We start from the raw sequence: 26490 nt of genomic DNA on the forward strand, positions 1-26490 counted from the left end.
ATTCGCGAATTTCCGTAGTGTCAGACGAGTAGGTAATTACCTAGATCCAGCTTATTAACCTTCTTTGGGGTCTTCCTCATTGGCAGCATTGACTTCATATCTGTAAATTGGTTCCAATGCTATGAATCAAAACAACGCAACATTCGACATTTATGAAAGCGTACCTATTTGAATGAGTTCAGCCTCGGTAACCTCTGTTCCGTATCTGTTCTTCGCTTCGCAGACAAAGTCACCAAAGTCCTCTGGCGTTGTCCTAATTGTGGGATGGTTGAAGAAAAATTAATGATGATTGTCTTGGTCCCACTCATTTATTTATGTGCACTGCGATACATGCAGCTGAATGGAGAGGCGAGCGAGCTGGTACTGATTCATTATGGCGCAAAAAAAAAAGAACAAGAACGTGCACACCACTTGCGCTTGTGGTGTACACGTTCTTGTCGTTGTCTTTTTTTTGTGCTACATTTTTGTGCGGGTGTCCACATCTCTATCCCAATTCCTTCTAATCCCTCCTTACCCCCATCCATCGTGAGCGACTGTTGAGGTGTCGCACTAGGGCCGTTCCACGCGCTTCCCGCACAGCCGCAATGCACGTGCCGGGACCCCTGCCGCACGCAAGCGGGGGACAAGTAAGCCAATTGGCGACGCTCTTTCACCCTCGGCAGCGTAGGCCCCGCTTGCGTGCGGGAGGGGTCCCGGCACGTGCATTGCGGCTGTGCGGGAAGCGCGTGGAACGGCCCTTACTGGGCTCACTTCTATCTTCTTTTCTTTCTTTTAAGAATCACTTAGGAAAAAAAAGACATGAAATTAGAAAATTCCTGAGTGCGGAACAGTATATAAATTTGACTCACGCGTCCACAAAAGCCTTGAATATGCACAGGCAGCGTTATTTCACGTATATGCTCAGAATGTGTTGCATTGTCCACGTCAAGTGAAGGTAGGCTATGTACGGGGCTCCTGTTCTACGCCTCACGCCCTTCTCCTCGCTTGGTGATCAGCATTACTTGCACAGTTACACACGCACGCTTGCATACATACATGCATACATACATACATACATACATACATACATACATACATACATACATACATACATACATACATACATACATACATACATACATACATACATACATACATACATACATACATACATACATACATACAAGCCATGTGTGCATACCTGCCCCCATTACTTTCTTTGATACTGAACAAATATGGAAAAAAAACTGACGAAACTTCGAAATTATACTCGGAAGATGCGACTGTTCCAATAAACATAGTTAATTTTCCGTATTTTTGAACAGTTGGCTGTATTTTTGATGAATTGTCCACGCGTGGCGGCTGCACGCGCACGTGGGTCGTGACGTCACAAATTTCGAGGCGCATGGTGGGCGCACGTGTTTATGTCTTCCTTTTTCATTTGTCCACCTCTCCTTCCACCCACTCTCCCTCTTCCACAAATGCGCTGATGCTTTACCCTAGCCGGGAGCATTGCATATGCTGTAGGCTCTGCACCGTGCTCCCGACCAGGTTGCAGAAATTATAGGTGCCTTTTCTCATATTCTAACCACTACCACCACCATATGCTGCCGGCCCCGATGGGGGAGCGGCCGCCATGAACTCGGCACATTAAAAAACCCATTAAATTCATTATTTTCCCGCAGTAGCTGCCAGGTATTAAGGTTGTCTCTATCGATTTGATGGTACAATCTTTCTATTCGGCTGAAAATCTTGGCGGCAAGAAGTTTGTTCAGTATTTCTTTAAGCAGAGTGAGACGTGAAGCACTGAATGGAAGTGGCCTTCTACTCACTTGGGCTTCTTTGCTGACAAGAATTTCTAGTGTCCAACCGGTTTTCGTGTATCACGCGTGGCATCACTCGGTTGCAATTGTAAATGTTTCCGGAAGATTTATTGCGGATTATTGCGCGTACGAATCTGAGGCGTTTTAAACACTTCCTTGAAGCGCGGCTTTCTACAACTTGAACCGAACCATCACCAGGTATGTAGTCCCTTAGAAGTTTAGTTAGGTGTCGCCTTTATGAGTGATATTGACAAGGACACTCACCTGTGGATAGTGATGGAGCAGTTGCCCTCAGTGTCGTAGTATAGGCTGCATTCAGGAGAATACTTGATTGGCTGACCTTGTTTGTACCACGTTATTTTAGGCTTTGGAACTCCAACCGCCCGACAGTCGAGCCTGCAAGTATGACTCGATTAATCCTGTAGCTACACACTGCGAAAAATACCATTTGTCTCAGGGTTCTTAAATAAGCCAGTTGGTTCATGAACATTGTGACAAAACAGCGCAGACAACGAGACGAAGAATATGAAGAGAACACCACTGTCTATCAAAATAAACAGTGCTTTTGAAATACTGTTCGTACTTGCCTCACATACGTGAGCAGCAGTATAAAGGTCCAAAGTAGGGACTCAATTTGGTTAGAGTTGTTTTTTCTGATGCTGTTCCTTTTCGGGATTTTCACCATTCGTAAGTGCGAGAGCAACGCAGCGACCGCGCTATCAACATGGAACCAGCTGGCCGTGAATGAGGGATGATAAGAGTGATTTTTGATTGATATGTGTGGTTTAACGTCCCAAAACCACCACATGATTAAAAGTACATGGTATGGTTCCGCAGGTTCAAGAAACCAGGGAGACTCCGGCCTCGGAGGCTCCTTTTGTTGGACAGGTTCAGTGAGGGTGACATGGAATCTAGCTGAAAGTATCGATGCGAAATCGCGAGGCCATGCAAACATAACAACTTGAATGAGGCAACGCCATAAGCAAGAAATACAATATGCAGTTATCATTTCGGAAAACTAACTATACCCCGCGGAACCTTCAAAGGAGATTAAGTTGTTACACAGGTCCTGACCGTTCGAAGTGAATTCCAACCGTTCTGGAATTCACGTACAAGATGTCATTAAAGGGGGATTCGAATTTGTTTGATTGATTGATATGTGGGGCTTAACGTCCCAAAACCACCTTATGATTATAAGAGACGCCGTAGTGGAGGGCTCCGCAAATTTCGACCCCCTGGAGTTCTTTAACGTGCACCCAAATCTGAGCACACGGGCCTACAACATTTCCGCCTCCATGGGGAATGCAGCCGCCGCAGCCGGTATTCGATCCCGCGACCTACGGGTCAGCAGCCGAGTACCTTAGCCACTAGACCACCGCGGCGGGGCAGGATTCGAATTCGTTACCAAGAAAAATATACGTATCAGAAATTTAGTTATTTGACCTCCATCCATAGCCGTGACATTACAGAGAGGAGGGTTATAAAAAAATCAGTACAGTGCTCGCAATTCGAACGATACAGTCGACCCCCATGAAGCCCGGTGTTTTTTTGCGCCACCTATGAGCACCAGGGTCACCGATATAACTCATTATGGTATCTAATGAAATCAGAAACATCGCTTCCGCATTTTGACAATATTGGACTCTCAGGCAAAAACCCCGCATTCACCGATGACGAAAAAAACGCCAGCCGTGATGCAGGCAGACTATGTATGTCGGTTTGGTTTCTGACTATCGTATATTACAAGATACGGTTTGTATAAGGAAGAACATGTTATGCGAAAAATAATCTTATAGTGGCATGATAACTGATGTAATACTGCATACCGTAACCATAACACTAAAAACAAACCAATAGCAAATAAGAAGATACTAAGCGCACTAAATCACATTGAAAAAAAGTAGGACAGCTAAGGCGAACTGGTGAGCTATATATACCGGGTGTCCCAGTTAACTCGCAGAACAAGTTGAAAAAAAAATGAAAAAAAAAACCCGCCAGTGTTACTCGAAAGAAAAACCTACTGCATATTGTTCTTAGTACAGCGGACTAGCCGATAGTAATTTTTCGTTATTTACATCTAATTACGTGAATTAATTAAATATATCTAGCTCTAAAGCTACTGTTCTAATCGTTGAAGCGTCGATGAGATAGCTGTACGTAGTCAACTACGTGGGGCATCAAACTGCTCTATCTTCAGCGACGTATGAATTGCGTCACCAGTTTTCTGAATGATAAACGATTCCTCCCCCCCCCCCCCCCCCCGCAATATGAAAAGTACCACGTCACAGCACTCCCAGCTACATCGTAAAGCAGCGCCCCCGGAAGAAGCTGATTGAAAGCGATTCTTTTGCCGATCGCACATCCGAAGGGACAGCGCATGTATACAGTTGATTGTGATATGGAAGCAGGAGCAAGCTACGCGGCTCATTAGCGATTCACTTCTGTCAGTTATACGTCGCTTTTTCTACTAGCCTCTTAAGACTTACTAATCCACTTGATAAGAATGGCTTTCGAAAGCGTGGTTGAAGCGCTGCTTGCACCACGGAGGAAACCCGAAAAGCAACAAAACAGACGCAGAATATTTCAAAGTTTTAGTTCGGCAGAATGAAGTAAATGGACGAAAGAAAAAAGAATCGTGACCGTGTTTTGTTTGCCTCGTGCAAATTTTAAACAAAATCGTGTTGTTCCGTACAAACAGAACGGGAAAGCTCTGGAAGTTGAGAAGGCAAGTAAGAATTACCTCGCTTAGTGCAGGTTTGAGGCTTATAAAAATGGGATTTTCGCCCAAGCCATTCTGCCGATTTGTTAGGGCTGACTTTCATCTCTGCTGTTACAATGAATATTTGATATAACAAACTAATTTTTCACCCGATTCTACTTAGTTTCTACAGATTAAAGAGTGATGTTGAGTAGCTTACGTGGCAGGGTATCCAACGAGAACTTCGACGTCCTCCATCGGAGCCACGAACTTGGGAGGCATTCCAGGTTCAGACGTCCTACGATGTCCCGACTTCCACTTGACGAATTCTTCTGGTGCTTCAGGTGTCCTTCGCCCACTTGGTGGTCTTCCAGCGTCTGAAATGAGCGCATTATAATAAATACAGGCCCACTCATGGAGACATCCCATCCATCTCTTCACCTTTTGGAGTCAACCTATCCACCTCGTCCGCAGGGGGCCTTTCAGTTTGGTATGGTTCCGCAGGTTCAAGAAACCAGGGAGACTCCGGCCTCGGAGGCTCCTTTTGTTGGACAGGTTCAGTGAGGGTGGGCCTTTCGGCGGGCTCTCCCGGCCTGGGGACCCTTTGCATTTCAGCCCTTGGCGGTCGTCCTGGTCTTGCCCTCTCTGTGCTTGGTGGCCTGTCAGGCCTTGCTCTCTCTGTGCTCGGTGGCCTGTCAGGCCTTGCCCTCTCTGTGCTCGGTGGCCTGTCAGGCCTGGGAGGCCTTTCTGCACTCGGTAACCGCTCCCGTTCGGGCGGCCTCGGAGGCCTGTCGACGCTCGGCGGCCTCTCGGCACTCGGCGGCCTCTCGAGCTCGGCCTGTTCCTCCTCCTTCGGTGCCTCCTTCGGCGAAGCGGAACGAAACATACTGAACGGCCACGTTGGCTTGAGAACAGTTGTGAGGAATTCAATGGCACTTTCTTTCGCCGTCTTCTCCGGCTTTTCAGGGGGCGGGGTCACTGGAAAACGTCGAGTACAAAGCCGCATCTGAGACTGTTCGTGACTCGTATTCCGTAAGCTATATCCGGACTGAAGGCGAAAAAACGGCTCGGCGCACACAGGTTCAAGAAGTCGTAACGAAATCTAGTCGACATTTCCTTACGTGTACCCATCTTAGTGAAGAACGAAGCTACATGTTTAAATAGCATCATATGTGTGCAGATTACCTTTTGGCTTTGACAGCTTGCGGATTTGTGGAACGATTGTTTCCTTGAAGCTCAGCTCCGACTCCGACTCAAAGCTTTGGTATTCGTCCTCGGACGGCTTCCTCCGTGGTTGTTTAGACTGAAGAAATGCAGGAATCTTGTGAGCTTTTTCCTCTTGTGGTGGGTGAAATTCTTCCGGCTTGTGTTCCTCAGGTTCTTTAATTAAAAAGAAAGACCAGCGTATAAGTTAGTTGCTGTCAACGGATGTCAGCTATTAGCGAATCAACTACTCTTGCTTGCATATCATATAAGATCCCCAGAAAGACAACGTGAGTGAAAAATCTTTCTGGACAGTTTGAAGGCCACGTACACCCTTCCAACTATAACATCGTCACAAAGTAGCGGTGCATAGAAGACGGACTGTTTTAATCGCAGTACACAGTACCACGAGAGAGTTGTCTGCTCGTCCCATTATTAGTAAAGCAGCAAGAAAAAAAAATAAAAGCAGAATAGAACAGGTACACAAGCATCACCAAATGTGGCGTATGGACTCTTGAAAGTATGAGGTAAGGGCAGATTGAAGCGCATTTACACTTGATAGTCTTACGTACCCCCCCCCCCCCCCCAAAAAAAAAATACCATTTTTTAATATTATTTGTGACTCGTTTGCAGAGGAAAGCATACTGTAATGATACATAAAAAGCAAGAAATAATGAAAATCACAGCACGACAATTGCAGCCCGGGAACATGACGAAACGTAACATACTACTACTTTAAAGAAACTTCATTAAAGAAGTATTGAAATGGTCAAAGTTTTTATGGTCAATGAATATTATATTTGCAGAGTCTATGTAAAGGTGCAAGATATGCACGCGTGTGGTCACCGCATATCACTGCAACACACGCAATGTCGGTCCCACGAAAATTAAGATGTGTAAAACGACCGTATTGTCGTCGTGGTTTACGAAATGATCTCACATACAACATAAAATTTTCGTAAGTGGTTCTCATGTTCGCGAAGAACCTTCAGCTAGCGAGCTCTCATCTCCACGCACAAAAACAGGAGAATTCAATATTTCTCGGCAACAACAGCACAGATTTCGATTATGTTTGTTGCATTAGAAGTAAATTTGTAGAGCGAGGGTAGAAATAACTTTTTTTTTTCATTTAGGCCACGTTTTGTTGAACGTTGCAAATCCCAGAATGGAAAAAGAAATTAAATGTTAAGCCATAAGCTCTCTAACTCCGCAATAAAGAAAACATATACATATCCCACTTGTGCAATCTGTAGTATCTTGTGGGTATCACGCGCAGCGCCACTTGATAACTACAAGTGCTGCGTGGTGGGAGTGCGCGCCTCCCACAGATACCCTATTAATCGACACTATAGATGTGCGTGAGTGTTGGACGGCCGGCGGGTGAGAGCTTGATTTATTGATATGTGGAGTTTAGCGTCCCGAAACCACCATGTGATTATGAGAGACAACGCAGTGGAGGGCTCCGGAAATTTCAATCACCTGGAGTTCTTTAACGTCCACCTAAATCTGAGAACACTGGCCTACAACATTTCCGCCTCCATCAAAAATGCAGCCGCCGCAGCCGGGATTCGATCCCGCAACCTGCGAGGGCGTGGCGAGACGGTTGATGGTATGTGTGGTGGGCGTGAGGCCTTTGAGTTGCGAGTTCAAGTGCTGATGGATTTTTTTTATTGTGCTAATAAGTGTTTTTTGAGTTTGGAGGCAACGCTGCATTCCGTAGTTTGGCCAGATGGCGAGAACTTCCACGACCTATTAAATAATTAGTTGAACGCGAGGAAAATGAACGCGCCGTGAAATACTAAGCTAACATGTGACTAAAAGAACAGTGTAGTGTATTACTGTCACACATTGATGATGGCTGTAAATTTATATATAAATGTTTTTTTTTCAGTTCAGATACTTTCAAAGATGCAGTTCACTGAAGTGCTATATCTGTTTTAGGTACAAGGTGGCGGATGTGTAAATTCCGTGCTTCCATCTATTTAGTTAAGCAATTTTCTGCAACGTTTGAAAAACATTTTGGGTCTGAAAAAACCTGGCTTCCTTGAGTCGCTATGTGCGTGAATAAACTTCAAATGAAAGCCCCGCCGCGGTGGTCTAGTTGCTATAGGGCACTCGGCTGCTGACCCGCAGGTCACGGGATGGAATCCCGGCTGCAGCGGCTGCATTTCTGATGGAAGCGCAAATGTTGTAGGCTCGTGTGCTCAGATTTGGGTGCACGTTATAGAACCCCAGGTGGTCGAAATTTGCGGAGCCCTCCACTACGGCGTCTCTCATAACCATATGGTGGTTTTGGGACGTTAAACCCCCCATATCAACTATTCAAGTCAATCAAACTTCGAATGAAACTTGTATTTAAATAGATAAGTTTGTCCAGTGGTTGTCATGTTTATAGGAATTTTAGCGTTTAACGTGCATTTGAATAGCCGGTATTGCAGCTAAAGGTTCCGCCTAAGAGCCTGCTTGAAAACACTAGCTGCACCACCGTACCATTCTAAGAAAAAATTGGGTATTCGGGGAGCACTTCTGCTACACAACAATAATCGTCATTTGACTTGCTCGCATTTCCTTTCTTAAATACCGGGCGCTGGCCACTTTCCTATCAGGAATGCTATGTCACACTGATAATGCGCGCGCCGTTCACGACCGCGAACTACCGGAACCGTATGGTAACGCGAGGAAAGTACTCGAAGTAGACGACGATCATTGTTGCGTGGCAAAAACACTCCCCGAATACTCGATTTTTCTTTGAGTGTACAAAATTTTGAGTGCACGAGACCGCGCATAGAAGTTGCATATGGCAATGAATGCGCTGCTCTAATTAGAGCGATGGGACATACGCGCCGTTTGTGATGTTAAGCGCAGAACTGCCGTTACGGGTACGGCAACAGTGACTTTACCATCCTTCTCTCTCTAACGTTTATTCTCCTTCCCCCCTACCGGGCTCAGCCATGGTTAACCTCCCTGCCATCCTTATTCTCTCTCTCTCTCAGTGTGTTTTAGACTGAAAGGCAGGCTACAATGCGCGTTACTTTACAAAAGAATGTGGTACTCAACAATAGTGCTTGTTATTATTATCATCATCTGTATAAATTTGCATACTCATGTTGACTTCGCAACAAACGGGGTGACCATTTCTTTTGCGTGTGACGTTAAAATGCATGGATGAATTTTTTAATGGCAGATGTAAATAGACAATATTTCACACTCTTTTGCTTTGTACTGAGCGAGTCAAAATGCATTTGTTTCGGTGACAATAGACGCCAAACCAAGCGCGTTCAATCTGAGGTCATTAAAACCCCGGTTTCATATAAGGCCCATTTTTCGCACCTAGTTCGCTTTATCTAAATCAGCAGTACATGCGGGTAGGCTGCGTTTGCGCACTGCATTTGTAACACAAACGTGTGACGGAAATAATAAGATGAGAAGACCGGCTTAGCTGCAGCATACACGTTTCGAATGACAGATCTTTTTGGCGTACTAATGCACTCTTTCGCTACCTCAATAGTGGCACGCTTTGATATGAAATAAGCACGAAATAACAACCACGGACAAGTTGCCGAGAATATCCGGTCGGAAGTTTGCCAGCAATTTGTGCAGTCTTGAAGGAAAAGCGAAACCCATAGCAGAGCGTACGACACATTTCAATACTGAGTAGTGTCGCTGCACAGAGAGAATATCTCCTACCTCCAGCGTGAAGAATGCACTCGGTGGTCTTCTCGCCGGCTTCGTTCGAAGCCTTGCAGACATAGAGGCCTTCGGTGGCTGGCATCATTTCGCTGATGTGCAGCATGCTCTTGTCGCTCAAGAGTGTTATCTTGTATACAGGCATGTAGCTCGGCTCTATCAACACGCCATTGTGAAACCACTGAACGGTGGGCTTCGGTCGTCCCCGCACGGTGCACTCGAGCGTCACGGGAAATCCCAAAGGCTTGTGGTACGTGCTCTGCAAGGGCACTTCGAAGCGCGGCCGCATGCTCTTAAAGTCTGCAAAGTAAGTGTTCATCATTGAAGTTACTCGATTTCCCCAGACTGCCTCATCCAGAAGTGACACTAGATAAGGCCAAGAAGAACACAAGCTGTAGCTCTTACCGAGACTCAAGCGATGATCCGCTCTATGTATTCTTCGCATGGGCCTCATGGAATTAAGGTCTGCAATAAAAAATGGCATCATACGACTGTGCCTGTGCCCCCCAAAATTGACAGCAAACTCAAAACATTCCTTATTATGAGAGGTTTTTCGTTAAACCAAGTGTGGAAAATTGGCGCACGAAATGGGGAACACGGCGTATGCCAGGGTTCCCCGCTAGGTGAAGTCGCACCCGTGTTTGAAAGAGAAGAAGCTTCGCACTGTATGCAAAAAGGAGAATGAAGCGACGACGTGCTTCCCACTGCTCCCTTTGGTCATTCAGAGGGCAAATGTGGAAAGCTCCCGCAACATCAGCGCTCTTCGGCCGTCAACAATTTGCGTGTAAACTTTGCACTCTAAACCAAGACTTGGCGGCCCTTTCAGATGATTAGCGCGGGCACCGCTTTCCCCACGTGCGCACACGCAACAAAAATGAAAAATAAGAAAAAAATGATACAGAGGCACATTTCGTGTGCATGCCCTGTTGTCATGTTTGCAGAAGGAAATGTAAGTTCTGTACACCCCATGTAGAAGCTATACAAATATATTAGCACAACTTCACATTATAACTGCTACGATCGGATATCGTTACATCAAGACTTATGTTAAATGACTGGCAAATAAGAGTCCGTGAAACAGCTTTGTAGTAAAGAACCAGCACCTGGAGGCGTTGACAGAAAAAAAACACACATATATCGAGATTTTGTCTCCACCAGAGGTCGCATGAAATGGCTGCTGACTAGGGTTACTTTATATGCTCCATATGTAGCATATACAGTAACTCTACTGCTGACGACTTCATCTTCATATAAGAGTTAGTGCGAAACACACGTCCCGCATATAGGTACCTCAGCTGAGGCGTAAGTTCTCCAGAACTGTGAAGCGTTCCGCCTTTAGACATGTGGTAACTAGGGCTTGATAAAGAATGTAGTTTACTGTTTTTGTTGAGTTGTCTACTTTTATTTTCCGATGCCTACACTTTGGCAGAGTCTCATACGACGATAAATCTTATCCTCATATATTTCCACTTTTTATAAAAACGTCACGTTCTCGCCGCACGTCACGTGCTTTATAATTGCCACACATTGTTTCCTCGTCTGTGTGTGCAGAGAATCTCGGCATATCACCTTGTCGAATAAGGCAAGTTTGATAGATTCGACATCCAGCTTTATCCGACCGGAAAACAATTACAGTCCATTTTATTGTGGTCAAAGAATACCATCGAGTATGGATGCACCAATTCACTTTGCAAAGCAGTGAGGTTGGGCCATGAAATGCAGGCTTTATGTCTTCGGATCATGTTGGCTTTAGCAATATTTGTACTGTTGTAATTAGGTTTCCTGCGTGGAGGCCGATGAGTAAAATTTAAATTTTTTTTCACACTTTTGTCGGTGTCTCTGTTTCTATCCACAAAATTTTATTGCTCGATCATTATTTGAAAGAAAGAAAAAAATCAGCCAAAATGGAGACTGTAGACATCACTATTGAGGGCGGCTGACAAATAGGAGAGAGCCCATAAGAAAAAAAAAACTGAATTTGGTTCCTGTTTTTGATTCTCCCGGAGAGAAGAATGATCGGGAGACGCACGATTTCTCGTGACAACGCGAGATTTCATCGGGCTCTCGAACTCGCGTACTTTAGGGAACCAACGAGGTACAACATGATAAACTTTGCTGTTTGCATACTTACCGAGCTGTATTAGCTCCGCGCGTGTGGTGTCAATACCGTAGCGGTTCTTAGCTTCCACCACATATTCTGCGAAGTCTTCAAGCTCCGTGTGTGCTATTGTAAGAGACGATATACCCTGGGGGTCATAGTAGAGCTGGTACTCGAAGGAATGTTTTATCGGTACTCCATTTCGGTACCAGGTTATCTTTGGTTTAGGCATCCCGACAGCTTTGCAGTCCAATCTGAAGAATAAAATGCAGGTGCCTTTTAGTTTTGGATCTCTTAATAAAACAAAACAAAACAAAACAAGAACGCTGCTGCTTAAAGTACAATAATTTAGGCCATAGTTTTTATAAATTTGTTTCATTCCATTCGACGCCCCCCTTATGAACCACCGCTCCTGGCCGGCTAGTAGCATTGACAACGCTAGTGGAAGGTCACTTTGACCCCTGACGAAACGGGAGCCGTGTGAGAAAGAACGGAACAGAAAAAAAATGCATGTTTACAGCATCTGGGTCTGGTAAGTTACAATTACGTCTTTTTTTTTTTTTGCTTGGTAAGAAGTAGCATGCATGTAGCTTTCATATATGAATTTACTTCGCAACGAATTCGTGAAATCGCAACCACACAAAGATTTAATTGCGGTTGCTATAAGGATTACATGAAGGCTAGTTGGAATGACATTGTTTCTTTTTTTGCTGCGCTAAAATTACATATAAGTACAAAACGAGGAGGCATATGTGCTGTTGCCATGCTATTACCAACAGAAAAACGAGCTGATTGAGAAGGCTCAAGAGCAATTTGAGAAAAAAAAAGTTACTGTGGCGGCGCTCACACCACACTTTCAGAGAATGCAAATAACAAAGCTGCTTGCATTGACGCAAGTAGCATTTTTATGCGTACAAAGCCCACCAAAGTTGTGTGTTAGTGAATTACACTGTAACTCACGTTGCTGGCTGGCCCAGAGGTACAATGACATCCTCCAAAGGCACAACCACAACAGGGGCCGAGCCAGGGTCCGACGTTTTCCTTCGCCCGCGCTCCCAGGGTTGTACTGGCTCGTAACACGAGGGAATGGCTTCCTTAGGCACACTGGTGGAACCACGAGACGCCGTCTTTTTCCTTCGCTTATGATGAGATTTACGAGGCTTGTGCTTGTCCTGTAACAAGGGTGGGGATAAGCACGCTGTATTGTTTGAAAAAACTGTATTACCACAATCTGCCCGTTTCGATTATTTGGTTCTCAAGTTGTTGAGCATATTCGCACCATCTGCGAGGACAGAAAGAACACGTACGCCTGGCATCCTGGGAGGCCTGCCGTCGTCCCTGGGTAGATCCGGTATCCTTTCCATGTCGGACTCGTCCATCTCAGAGACACTGGGCATCGTGTCCAACGTGTCGTAGGATTCCTCTTGAGTGTGGTCGTGGGTGGGCGCAGTCCCAGGAGTGTCATACGTTGCCGACGCGGCTTCAGAGTCTGGGACGTACTCGTACGCTGCAAGGGTAGAAACCAGTGAGCGCTCAGCGTACACAAGTCGCGTACGCTAACGCTTCTCAAACGAGCTGACCGGTTTTATCTGAAAATCGCCGAGGACTTATGATAAACTCACAAACGAAACGAGCTGATGCACCATCATATTTGGCGCAAAAAAACAAAGCAAGAAAAAAAGAAGAGGACGATAATCTAATTTCTAATATTCTCTCCTTGGGCGACTCCTCATTGGGTCATTGTCACTGAGATGTCTGTTCTGCTGTACAAAGATTCTTAATCGGATCAAGGCGGTTTTGATCGCAAATCTCTTAATTAGTAAAATTCGATTCCTTCTAACCATTTTAAAATTCATTAGATTGAAAAGTAATATGTGATCCACTATCTAAATAATCGTTTATTGGCCAATACCCCAGAGTGGGGTTGAGCCACTCATTTAGATCATCATCATCATCATCATCATCATCATCATCATCATCATCATCATCATCATCATCATCATCATCATCATCATCATCATCATCAGCATCAGCATCATCATCAGCATCATCATCATCATCATCATCATAATCATCATCATCGTCATCATCATCATCATCATCATCATCATCACTTCATTCTCAGAACGATTACATTAGGTTATAGCCACAGGGAGGTTGGCTCTACTGTGTGTGAGTACATAATGGAAACAAAAAGATGACCATTTTAGTCTATTGTTATTATTTTCGGCTCCGAGACTATCTGATTGCTTGACCGCTAGCTCATGTAGCATTTTCATACATTATTTACGATTTACTTTGTTTTTCACTGAAACTTCATTGGCTGCTTTTAAATGCATGACCTACTAAAAGATACTGTCGCCCGGTTCTTGGCCGATCCCCCTTTGTGGGCGAGTGCCAGCAATACAAGAGGATCATCATCAGAGGAATGTGTTAAAGGCCTACTGTACTACTGATGAAACCTTGACTTCAAAATGTTTCAGGAGATCACTGCCGATCGCAGATGCCGCGTTATCTATAAAGACATGCCGAAGATCTACACGCTCTGTGTCAGCATCTCTACCGGTGAGCGGTGTTTTTTTTTTTTTATTTCAGCATCGAAAATAGCCTTTTTTTTTTTGCGAACTTGCTGTAATGATCCCACTCGCATTTGGAACGGGAAATTTCGCCCAGTCGCTCCTCGACGTCATCTGAACCCGTATGCGCATTTTACGCTGCCCCATATGTCCTTGCAGTTGACCTTTAATGCAGCATCTTCTTAAAAAAACAAAAAAAAACAAGCTGAAATAGTTCACAGGTGCAACATGTATAGAATATTAGAGAGGTGACCTGTAAACGAGCTGTACGAATAATAGCGAGTTAGAAAGCTGTAAACTTGATGCTTCACGTATTGAAACTGAAAATTTCGACACTTGCTGTAGCACATTACCATTTTTTAAGAAAAACTGCACAATAGAGTGATCAAATTTTAACTTTCGCTTGAAATGAAACAAACTTCGCCAAACATTGTACAGTGCAGCAAAACGGCTTCTCAGCGTATCATGAAGGAGCTGTGCAGCTCGTCAGGCGAAAGAATGTCCCTTATGGGAAAGGATTTGTTTATAGACTGCTTACATTCCACATTGATGTGCGTCCGTGTTACGGCAGTTCCGGCTATGTTCACCGCTTTGCAGATGTATTCTCCCATATCCTCTGGAAATGCTTCGGAGATGAATAGTTCGCAGTATCCATCGGTCCTTTGCGTTGTCCAGACATCTGAGTTTTCTTTCACTTCTCTGTCGTTGTGCAGCCAGGTCACGCGTGGCTGCGGCTTTCCCGTGACCTGGCAGAACAATAATATTACGATCGTTATTAAGTTGCACTGACGTCAAATCAGGTGCACAAGCGAATACTCACGTAAACAGAGAGCTTAGCTTCGCCGCCATCCATCACAGTCACTGGCGTTAGCTCAGTCAAGAACCTCGGAGCTTCCACCGCGGCACCCTCGACGGATTCTTCTGCAATGATAAAACGGTGCATCTCTCATACGCGCTCTACTCCTCGCGTTTTCCAACTGTCCTCACCTTCCACCGTCAGCTTCGCCTTAGAAGTTGCGATGCCAACAGGGTTTTCCGCTGTCACCGAGAAAGTTCCCGCATCATCGGGGAACACTTCAGCGATCATGAGAGTCGTCCTGTTTCCTTCGTTATATATTTGAAAATCTCTGGAGGACTGTATTGCGCAAAAAGAAAGAAATACAGATGGGGTGTAAGTTATTAGTATTGGCACGCAACACGCCAAAGAGTAGCTCAAAAAAGAAAAAAAATGTATAAAAATGTGTACTGCAGGGTGTCACTTACCTTAATAGCTTTCCCATTCAGGTACCAAGTGAATGAAACAACCTCAGGAAAAGATGTAACCTCTCCGACGAAGGTCACTGGCGACCCTTCAACAACAGTTTGCGAGACCAAGTTTCTCGTGAAGAAGGGTGGCTTTAATTGTGTAAGGCTCTCGGGTGGCGATTCCGGTCTTATTTCTGAGGGCTCAGCTGAAGGTCCCACTTTGCTCAGTGGTGACGTTGGCAGCGACTGTTCTTCTGTTGAGAGTTATTGGAAAAAGTGCTGAGGTAAGCTAGCAGCAAGGTGCGGCGAATTAATTTACAAAATCATGTAACAAGGAAAATAAATGAAACGTTACAATAAGCACCAATTTACATCGGTTGACCAACATAAATAGGTGAAACGAAACTGAATGCCTCGCTATGATTTTTGCGTGCGTGCGCGCAAGCACACATAAGAGAGAGAGAGAAAAAAGAACTTACGTATGACACGAAGATTGGCGGACGTTGTTGCTCGGCCCGCAGGGTTCTGAGCTCTGCACTCGTAAGGCCCAGCATCTTCGGGGAATAATTCGGCAATGACAAGAGAACTCTTGAGGCCTTCTGACGTGACGAGGAAATCCCTGGATGATTTCAACATCTTTCCCTCAAAGAACCTGGAAAATGATCAGACGTTTGCATACCACAGGCGCGCGTCCCTCATTTGAGGTAAAATCTCATCGTCACGAACGGTATAGAAAAAGGTGCACGTTCTTACCAGAAAAAATCAGGGTTTGGGACGGCGTGAACTTCCACGCTTAGCCTCGCAGGCTCTCCCTCGGGGTAAGCCATGGGTCGAAGCGGCTGCACGAACCGCGGCTGCACTGACACGTCTGATACTCCTCCGAAGAATTCCACATCTAGGAAACAGAACACCGTGCAATGAAGCTGTTGTGAGTACACAAGGGTTGGCCCTGCTCGCCCTGTACGTAACGTGAACTTAAAAAAAAAAATGTCCACAATTCTCACTCGCACCGAGTTATCGAGTTTTTCATGATTGAAACACTCGTTAGAAGGGAAGGAACCAGTTCTTATCACAGCACAGTTGATGCAGTTTATTTTTGTCTACTGTTGTTCGGTACCCGTCGTGGTTGATATTTTCTTCTCTATTTTATTACTTACCGACCACAGTGACAGCCGCGGATGTCTCGTCTTGGCCGTACTCGTTGAATGCTCGGCATGTGTACAGGCCTTGGTCGTCCGGGTAAATCTCCGGAATAGTAAGCGAGACCAGGCCAGTTTGGGGATCGTAGTGCATTTGAAAGTCTTTCGTGTCCTTGACTTCGCGTCTGTTTTGAAACCATTTGATCTGCACAAAATGAAAGATAGCATAGGTTGTTGGGCCATCTTCAACCGAATCGCGAGTGTTTCGAGAATAATTAGAAAAAAAAACCACCACCATGCTATGCTGTGCGTGGGAGAACAAAAGCTGACGTTTTCGGGAATTCAGTTCTATTTAGCGCAGCCCCAACAAAATTATGAGAGCGCCAAGGGAGCTATCTGTGAAAAGGTCTAGAGACTATTTTCCGTAAGGCATCTGGGTGCCGCAATGTTGGGCTCTTAAGTAGATGTTTTCCTGTTTTTGTACATCGCGACGTGATTTATAAAAGCCATGAAACATCGTATGCACCAACCCAACGGTTTTCATGCGTATGCGCCTACCATAACATCCTGTTTGTTTAGTTGTTAAGGATATCAAACACAGATGTTAACAGGCCTGTATGGATGCACTCATGCGAATCCGTAAAATAGATTACCTGGTTGTTGGTACATTACTGATCGAGACGGAATCATGTCAGACGGATTATATTTTTATTTCAGCTATAATGTCACCATTGTACAACACACTGAGCGTGACTATTTATGGAAACATCGGCTGGGACATCCAATCAATGTCGGTTGCTTGGTGTGCACCGCAAGCTTCACATGGTGGCACTGCACGTTTGAGGTAGATTTTATGGTCGCACGCGATCGCTTGCAGCTTTACATGTTTGCCTTTTTGCATGGTATACACCAACCTTACTACAGCCTCGGTGACTCTATGTATGTCACAGCTGGCTATCTGCATATCATAATAAGTTACTTGTCCCGCAGTGGCGCAGAGTTGCTTCTTCAACTTCCTCAGCTAAAAAGACAACAACAAAAACCTGGGCTTGGATAACGTGGCCCTTCTAGAACTATTAATCTCCATTTCGTGTTTCGCCAGTGACCGGATTGGCCCTCAGCGTGCATTACCACCATATTACGTCCTTCGCGAGCGACAAAAAATGACATCCATGAATAACAAAAAAAAAAAGAACAGTCTGAAAGAAACCCGCTTGACACTGTCACTGTTGTGCCAGCAGAGTTTTTAACATGCGCTAAGAGCAGGCGTTGTATTGTAGGTAGTCTGTTCTCTTCACACGAAAATTGACTAGAATTAGAAACCTAATTGTACCCGTACTGCATATTTTTAGTAAAATCAAGCACTTTTTTTTTCTGATACACATCGACGCGATCTTGATAGACTTCTGCGCGAAGAAATAAAATATTTGTGTTCGCTGCCAGTGGTAACCAAACGTGTGGGCTAAAGTGAGGGTGAACCAAATCTTGGCAATGCCAGCTGTTGTTTACTTTTGTTATTAAATGCGAAGCATTTATTTGCAAACTTCGGCGACTTTGCGTATCTATCTATCTATCTATCTATCTATCTATCTATCTATCTATCTATCTATCTATCTATCTATCTATCTATCTATCTATCTATCTATCTATCTGTCTATCTGTCTATCTATCTATCTATCTATCTATCTATCTATCTATCTATCTATCTATCTATCTATCTATCTATCTATCTATCTATCTATCTATCTATCTATCTATCTTCTCATCAGACAGGGGCACATACCCACGGGTGGGTATGTTCCGCTGGCATACGGGTATGTGCCACAGGCGATCGACACTTGGTATCAACTCAGGAACGACGAGAACACACATGGACAATTTTAAGGTGCGAGCGTTAAGAAATACCCGACATCGGTAGCGCCGACAACACAAATGCAAAAAAATAAATGTCAGGGTCCCAGCTGGAATCGAACCGAAACATTCTGCGCAGCAATGAAGCACTTTACCACAGAGTTACACCAGGTCTCGGAACTATACTTTTAAAATAGACGCTAATATTCGTGAAACGTTAATAGTGGTTGCAGTGTGGCCTACCCAATTGTCTAAACTTTATATATGTACTCCTTTGATACAGCCGTCACGTCAGGTTAACGTCAATTGTGGTTAGTTGTCATGGGATGAAGTTGATTTATGTTGCAGTTCCCAGGGATTTATGTTGCATCCTCGCGAGCATCAGCTCTTCATATCAGCTTCTGGTGTTGCTAATACGCATGTTCCCGTTGGCATTATTGCGCAACTGCAAATAACTGGTTATATAAACATCTGCGACTTTTCAACATATGTCTGTGCGTGCAACATTTGTACATATATTTAGCGTCGTTTCATGACGTGTCGCTCAATAAAAAAAATTGCAACACGGTTACCTTCCTACCGCATGCTTCGCATAACGTCGATTCCCAGGTACGTGGGATCTTCCCCGAATTTTTTTATTGTGCGACAGACTTAACTGGTTATGACAACACGTTCGACCATGGCCACTCTTAAAGAAAGAAAATACAAGAGTTCTGCATAGGCAAAATCTTGATGGAAATGCCAGCCTGGTAATTAGGCAAGCATGAACCACTTGGTTAGGCCGTACTATGAATATTTGACGATACTTCCTTTAATTTCTCGTCGTGTGCAGTTTCAGCTACGAACGATTTACCAATCGGTCCGTATACGTTAGGGCCAGCAGCACCGCTGTTCTGGGGTGGATGTCTGAAGCATAGCCTATAAGGGGTGCACGTACTGCCTAAACGCATGCATTGAAACAAAGGTGACCGTGGTAAAGCGACATACGTGTATTGGCAAGCTGCCGACTACGACACAGCGTAGTATCGCAGGAGAGCCATCTGTTGCCGCCACAGGTTCAAGCTGTTCGATGAACCGCGGTGGTTCCTTGCCTCCTGCAAAGAACAGCAGAGATACAGGTTGCTTCGCAGTTTGTGCTTATTACACACTGATGTATCCGCGCCATAGTAAACGGCGCTTAAAGCTTGGCACATCGTTTGCACTGTGAAACAGAGCCGCCACGAAGCATCCGATGATAGCGACGGTGTGATAGCTCCCGATTGAGCTCTTTTTTTTTAATTCGACCTTCATCCTCAACAACTCCGATCGCCCACTCATCAGACCCAATCAGAAACGCTGAGCAGTAGGTTAGGACGCTGATTCAGCCAGATCTCTCAGCTTTTCAATCGTGATAAATATCTCACTCCTTTCAGGCCTAACTTTACGGAGAGTAAAATGGGAAGGTATTACGAGAAGAGGCTTCGCTGACGTAAAGAATGGACCGCAGGAACAATGTATGAATGCACTTTATTCACGGTGTGTTGTATGGCGGCGCAAGTTATTGCAAGATTCAGCACCAGGTCAGTCGTTGTGTTTTGCCGTCGTCGCAGCAAACGACAAAAACAGAAGGCCGGTTAAAATTGATCAAACTTTGTTTTTTTTTCGTTGTTTCATCTTGAAATACATAAGGTAAAGCCCGTATTCACATCACTGAGCGAGTGATTCCTAATAATATGGCACCATCTAAATATGCAAAAAAAGATTTACTACTATCTCCACTTTCTAACTGAAAAGAAATAGCGTTCTTACAAAAGGAACAGAATGGCGAATAATCTACGTAAAACAGAGAAACAGCCTGGCTGCTGTCCAACAGCGCAACTGATTGATTGATTGATATGTGGGGTTTAACGTCCCAAAACCACTATATGATTATGAGAGACGCCGTAGTGGAGGGCTCCGGAAATTTAGACCACCTGGGGTTCTTTAACGTGCACCCAAATCTGAGCACACGGGAACAGCGCAACTGGAAAGACTATCTTCCTTGATGTATATATTTCACATTACTTTCGTCTTACATGAATAAGTGATGGCTATACTCGCAGTAGATGAAATTATTTAGTGTACCTCCTTTGTGGCAGCACTGCATCCCAACACGAACGAGAGAGCGTCCGTTTTTAAAGGGTAAACCAACAGGCTTTGAAACGCGCAGGGAAAGCTCGCGAATTTTTCCTGCGTGTGACCGACCTCCTTCCCCGCGCAGTGACGTCAACTCGGCGATCGGCGACGTCACGCAGCACGCAGCTTGTCGATTGGTCTAAACCAGGTCCCAACAAACAGCAATGAAGTGAACGATCGCCGATTCGACGTCACTGCGCGTGGAAGGAGGTCGGTCACGCGCAGGAAAAATTCGCTAGCTTTTCCTGCGCGTTTCGGAGCCTGTTGACTGGCCCCTTAAAGGCGAACTTCGCTCGGCGGGCATATATGTCACACAATAGCCTTCCGACTCTGTGCAGCGTGCTATGGAGCACGCCGGGTCCACTATGGTGCGCCATTCGGGCCAGTTCAATGTATAGGGGTCTGTACCCGTTCCTGCCGGTGTTTGTCCTGGACACCTTCTCTGAAATCTAGAAGGCTGTTGTGGGCCAAAAAGAAACGCTTTGGTCGTTGATACTTTCCGTGGACAATTTTAGGGACGAGACCATGAAAGAACCTAAGAATAAATATAGTTTGGACGTCATGGGTATCGTTGCGGGGAAAAAATATGCTGCTACTATACTCTGTTTCACCACTTTGGTTCAGCACTACCAAATATATACAGGGTGTAAGAAGGCGATGCACTTGCGTAGCAAAGCTTAGTCCCAGGTATAATAAGTGCCTTAATATTGACCGGGTTGATTAAAATTGGCGTTTGTTTGATGTGTGTTACGCCACATTGATATGTGATACGTTTATTCTTCTCATTCAGTTCGTACGCATGAAATTATGCTTGTCACCGCTGGTAACTGTGTTTACAAATCAACATGGCCGCACCCATGCAGAAGCGACCACCCACTTCGATTCGAACTTGCTCTTGCTACATGCCCACTGCACTAACAGCCACAAATTAATGGTGAAATCCACCATCTATTTGTTTAATCCTACTCTGAGGATAAAACATCAGGTACGCCTTGTCGTTATTAGCGAGATATGCTGCTTGCTCAGGCGCACCTGCTAAGACTAACGCGCCGAAGTAGTGCTTGGGCTGCGTCGCCAGACCAAGAACGCTGCATCTGCTGCATCTGAACATGCAACATGGCACAACGTTTCGTGCGCGTTAGATCATCCTTTGACGAAAACAAAAAATAAAGAGAGAAAAGAAACATTGCAGGGAGAGGCGCGAACGGACACGTCGACAGAGAAGCAGTTATACGAGAGCCAAAAAAAAAAAAAGCGTCGGAAAGAAGCAGCCACAAAGTGAACTTATCCGCCGGTATGAGCGTCTACCGATATTCAGCAGAGCAACAAATCCACACTTCAAGTTCTTGGTGTGACTGCTTGTTTCGCAGTTTTACTGTATCTTTAAGGTAATAAACTAGCCTTATATTCAATGAGTGCGTATAAACAATTTGGCGAGCAGACGACATGGCGTGGAGGAACACATGTGGAGGGGCTAATCTCCCTTCTTATTGGATGAGGGGCCCTGTAGCCTCCACAGTGCTGAAGGGAACTTCTGAGACAGAGTATAAAACTTGAATGGCTGACACGATGACACTGTGAATACCGGTCCAACCATGCCTTCGATTATGCCGCCTCCAAGATTAATCAGCCTTGTTTGGTACTGACACCAAGTAGGAAGGCCGGTGCATCCCTTACCTTTGACCTCTAAGGTGACCTGAATGCTCTCGGCGCGCCCCCAGCAGTTGGTAGCGACGCAAGAGTACTTTCCCGCATCTTCGACGGTCACGTTGCTGATGGTTAGCGTGGTCGTCACTTCTTCTTGAGAAACGGGTGTCGTGCTCACCACGATGTCTCCGATGGTTGAGCTGACGGGTCTACCATCTTTGTACCACGTAATGTCAGGCTGTAGAAAATGAAGTCAGGAATAAGAATTTTCTGATAACACACACACACACACACACACACACACACACACACACACACACACACACACACACACACACACACACACACACACACACACACACACACACACACACACACACACACACACACACACACACACACACACACACACACACACACACACACACACACACACACACACAAACGCGCGCGCAGTACAACAGGAGCAGTTTTTCTGTAGCTAAATTTTCAGTTTGCCAACAGAATTTGATGCACGCAGAATTATGACAAAAAACTTGTTTCGGGGCTAGATGGTGCATGCTACTAAAGAATTAGACGACGCAGACCTCTTTCCTTTCGACAATTACGACCATCTTAATTACGCTGCGCATCAGCACACAAGGTCGCGGTTTCACGCTCTAGTATCGAGGGCAGCCATGTAAACAAGTCTGTGTAGCTCTCATTGAATACATTATTATAGATGAAATACTAGTGCCTCGTGCCTTGGTTTTCTTTTTTGAATTTCGATTGACACTTCTACTTGGAGGCCACTGTTCTCTTCGTATCGCCGTCATGACAGCTAACACTCTCGACCAGACCAGACATCTGAACGTCTATGTCTGCAACTGTACTAGTGTATGCTTTTTTTCTACTGTTGTAGCACCGAAAGGCGGGCGAGTTGGAACTTATCCATAGTGGGCAGCGCACAAAAGGAAACACACAAGAGAAGGAATCAGGACATTTTTTTTTTCTACGACATTTTTCTATTTGCTTCATTTTAATACATTTTTCCAAACTGGCTGCCCCAGCAGCACATGCAACTTATTTAGGGCGTTGAGAATTTCTGGCGACTATGTTGTGTATTGTGCACGCACCCAGAGACGAGATGCTTGAGCCTCATAACATTTTGATCGATCAAAGTGTCCGATATCGCTGCCCAGAATGCTAGTGAAAGATTGTACATATGTTGGCTCTAATCGATGCAAAAAGATACAACCCAGCCCTCTGCGGAGTGGGCACATGAATAGTTCGGCAGTTGATCATGCGTGCAGGGCTGACAGCACGAGCGGTGGTATCATGGTTTAAGTTTGAGTTTACTTAACCACGTGGCAAATACACAAAAAAACACACTGTATACGTGGTTTCGTGTGAAGGGAAAAAAAGCTGCGTGTCACAGCTTGACTGGCCCCTATACACCCAAGCATTTTTGAGGCCAGGACTGGGAGGAGTTCCTGTTTTTTTTTCGCTTAATAGACACTTTCTGAGCCTCTGTGAAACAAAAAAAAATGGCCAATATATAGTTAACGAACATTTCCGATAATAAATAGCGGGTATATGACAAGCCATGAAAAAGTTTTGATGCATAATGACATAGCTCTTGTGCAGACTAGCAATTTTCTTTAAACATGTGGTAATACAGTGTGTTAGGTGCTTGTGTGATATACTCTACTGGCTCTACTCCCTACGTTTACCGTCACGCATGTATAATCACCGTTGCTTTGGGGGGCGCATGCATGGCATCGAGTCCTGAATTTTCCGGTATACAAAACTCAGTTGCGCTCAGTGATAACTGTGTAGTGGGATCGAGCTTTCTCTCTCGTTTTTGTTGAACATTCACACAAGGTCTTTGCAGATAAGCGATTCAGCTGAAACAGTAGTGTATTGATGCCCATGGCATAATCGTCTAAAACACGACATCTATAAGATGACACATTACTAAATTTTATAGGTGCTCGTCAAGAGCTTAATGTATCACTGTGTGCGAGAGTGCAGCTATTAAACGTTGAATCCACCCGCAAGCGGGGCTGCACCGACGAGCCGTTCATTCAGCCTAGCGCCAGTGCGCGAAGCTTCATGTCCTGTTCACACACCGTTGAATAGTACAAAAGGCTCTTCGACGCCATTAACGACGTGCAGGAGTCCACGCCGGCATTTGATACCTCCGAAAGTGTACCTATAGTCCACTCTGTCGTTCGACCCCAGATCGTCGAAATTATGCAGGAAGCTGTAACTGACCTGTGATATGTAACTTGTTTTGATGCAGTAGAAGCAAATAACGTATTGAAAGAGAGAATAAAAAAAAACAATCTGTTCTATCTCAACTGGCCGCTAAAACTTACCGCTGGCGAACCAGTTGCAGTCGCCTTGAAGTCCACCTTGTGGCCTGGCTTGGCAGAACGCGACTCAGGTTGCTTGGTGATCTGCGGGGCCATCCCCTGGGGACCCATGGCGCGCACCGGTTTCTGCTCAGGCGTTTTTCCTGCAAAGTGAGGCGACCAACTCGGCTATGGCGTTCCAAGCCTCGGCGGTGTACTCTAGCTATGCTGTTGTTGGTAGTGGGTGGCGACCGAGTGTCCTGTTAAACAATGCGTTAAACCACTTAGGACACAGAGAAAGGCTTCATTTCTCTGTGTGCACTTCATTCGCACTTCATTTATTGAAGACAAAGCCATGAGACCAAAAACTGCGATGAGCATAATGATTGATGTGTATTTGCGTATCCCTGGGCTAGCCTTATGTTGAAACTTTAATAATAATAATAATAATAATAATAATAATAATAATAATAATAATAATAATAATAATAATAATAATAATAATAATAATAATAATAATAATAATAATAATAATAATAATAATAATAATAATAATAATAATAATAATAATAATAATAATAATAATAATAATAATAATAATAATAATAATAATAATAATAATAATGTTATTGTCAAACGAAAATAGAACACTGCCAAAATGAATATAAATACGAAATAAAAAAACCCTTCAACTCCATCATGCTTGTCGACGGAATGACAAGCTTTTTTGAGCCAAGGTCTCTTTTTTTTTTAATCGTTAAGTGTCAGTGTGAGTGTCCGCACAGGCTCCACTTGGCACTGCTGAAAGATTACGGATCACATCTTCGGAGTCACCTGATCAATCGACACTCCAGATGTGAGCAAAAAGCTTTTATTTGTCAAAAAGCTTAATTAGTATAACATAGGACGCGCTATTGGTGCCTGCAGGCAGCAGAGTCTTTTCGTTCACCTTAGTTTATTCCCATTTGCGTCACAATAATTACAAATAACGTCAACAATACTTTTATTGGATTGATTGTCTGTTGGTATTCTTTAAGGTTGCCCCGCCACGATGCTGGTTATGACACTCGACTGTTAACCCGCAGGTCGCGGGATCGAATTCCGGCTGCGGCGGCTGCATTTTCGATGGATGCGAAAATGTATGAGTGTAGTTAGATTTAAGTGCACGCTAAACAATCGCAGGTGGTCAAAATTTCTGGAGCCCTCCACTACGGCGTCTCTCATAATCACATCGTGGTTTTTGGGGCGTTAAACCTCACGTAATAATATTATTATTTAAGGTTTTGCCCCCCCCCCAAAAAAATAGAGAATAAAAAACGGGTTCTTAAATTTCCTTTTTTTTTGTTAATACATAACGACATATTAAAGGGTGCCCAATCAAATTCACCCTCCTGGAGATCTGTGGCGTACATAAAAATAAGTTATGGTATTCCGCCTCCATAGGGCTGAGACAAAGCAAGCACAAATTCTTCGTGCTCAGACAAACTCTCTAGCCGGTTCACCACCGCTGTGGTTCAAATTGTCAAATAACAATACAATGTTCTTAACGATTTTCTTTTACATACTTTTTCACCGGCTGAGGTGATTCGCAACTACATAATTGCTCTGAGTTAGCCCTGAACAAATGTCAAGTTACTAACTCTCAAAATTTTACAACGTTATGACAACGCATAGCAGAAACTTTCGCATCTACTATTTCCATTACTTCCACTGGAAGGCGTTTACACTTCGTTAGCTACGCGGTATGAGCAGCGGATGCGGAATTGGCGGTGAAAACGTTCAGTGGCTGCATACTTCACGAATCAGTGGCAGACAGTTTGCACACGTTAGTTTTGCCATAGTGATGCCATGCGCTCACTGCATTGGACGTGAACGCTGATGCCGGCCTTGCGTGCCTGCAGGTGACAGGAACTGCCACCTCTGCTGTGCCGACTGTGGGTTCGGGTAGCCTCCACGAACTATGCACAGTAGTTTCATCGGAATGACATCTTCATCCGTGTTCGCTAAAAGCAAACACGAAAGCACCACCACAGGGAGGCACGAACATTAGTGTG

At 44.6% G+C, this 26490-nt stretch overlaps 1 protein-coding gene across 1 annotated transcript in view; it reads right to left on the reverse strand.

Moving 5' to 3' along the window:
• LOC119176676 (uncharacterized) overlaps positions 1-26490 on the reverse strand; it is a 322419-nt gene that overhangs the window by 144744 nt on the left and 151185 nt on the right. Inside the window, exons 113-133 of the mRNA XM_075876363.1 lie at positions 24461-24625; positions 22131-22338; positions 19287-19393; positions 16467-16653; positions 16063-16204; positions 15789-15961; positions 15328-15563; positions 15052-15199; positions 14885-14985; positions 14603-14810; positions 12796-12995; positions 12449-12660; positions 11522-11742; positions 9796-9855; positions 9391-9690; positions 5686-5880; positions 4942-5478; positions 4721-4877; positions 2067-2198; positions 165-253; positions 41-100 (exon numbers count right to left, since the gene is read on the reverse strand). Of these exons, the coding sequence (XP_075732478.1) occupies positions 41-100; positions 165-253; positions 2067-2198; positions 4721-4877; positions 4942-5478; positions 5686-5880; positions 9391-9690; positions 9796-9855; positions 11522-11742; positions 12449-12660; positions 12796-12995; positions 14603-14810; positions 14885-14985; positions 15052-15199; positions 15328-15563; positions 15789-15961; positions 16063-16204; positions 16467-16653; positions 19287-19393; positions 22131-22338; positions 24461-24625 (3838 nt within the window). The remainder of the gene's footprint in view (positions 1-40; positions 101-164; positions 254-2066; positions 2199-4720; positions 4878-4941; positions 5479-5685; positions 5881-9390; positions 9691-9795; positions 9856-11521; positions 11743-12448; positions 12661-12795; positions 12996-14602; positions 14811-14884; positions 14986-15051; positions 15200-15327; positions 15564-15788; positions 15962-16062; positions 16205-16466; positions 16654-19286; positions 19394-22130; positions 22339-24460; positions 24626-26490) is intronic.

The sequence above is a fragment of the Rhipicephalus microplus genome, chromosome X, assembly GCF_043290135.1.
Source record: "Rhipicephalus microplus isolate Deutch F79 chromosome X, USDA_Rmic, whole genome shotgun sequence".
Classification (NCBI taxonomy): Eukaryota; Metazoa; Arthropoda; class Arachnida; order Ixodida; family Ixodidae; genus Rhipicephalus; species Rhipicephalus microplus.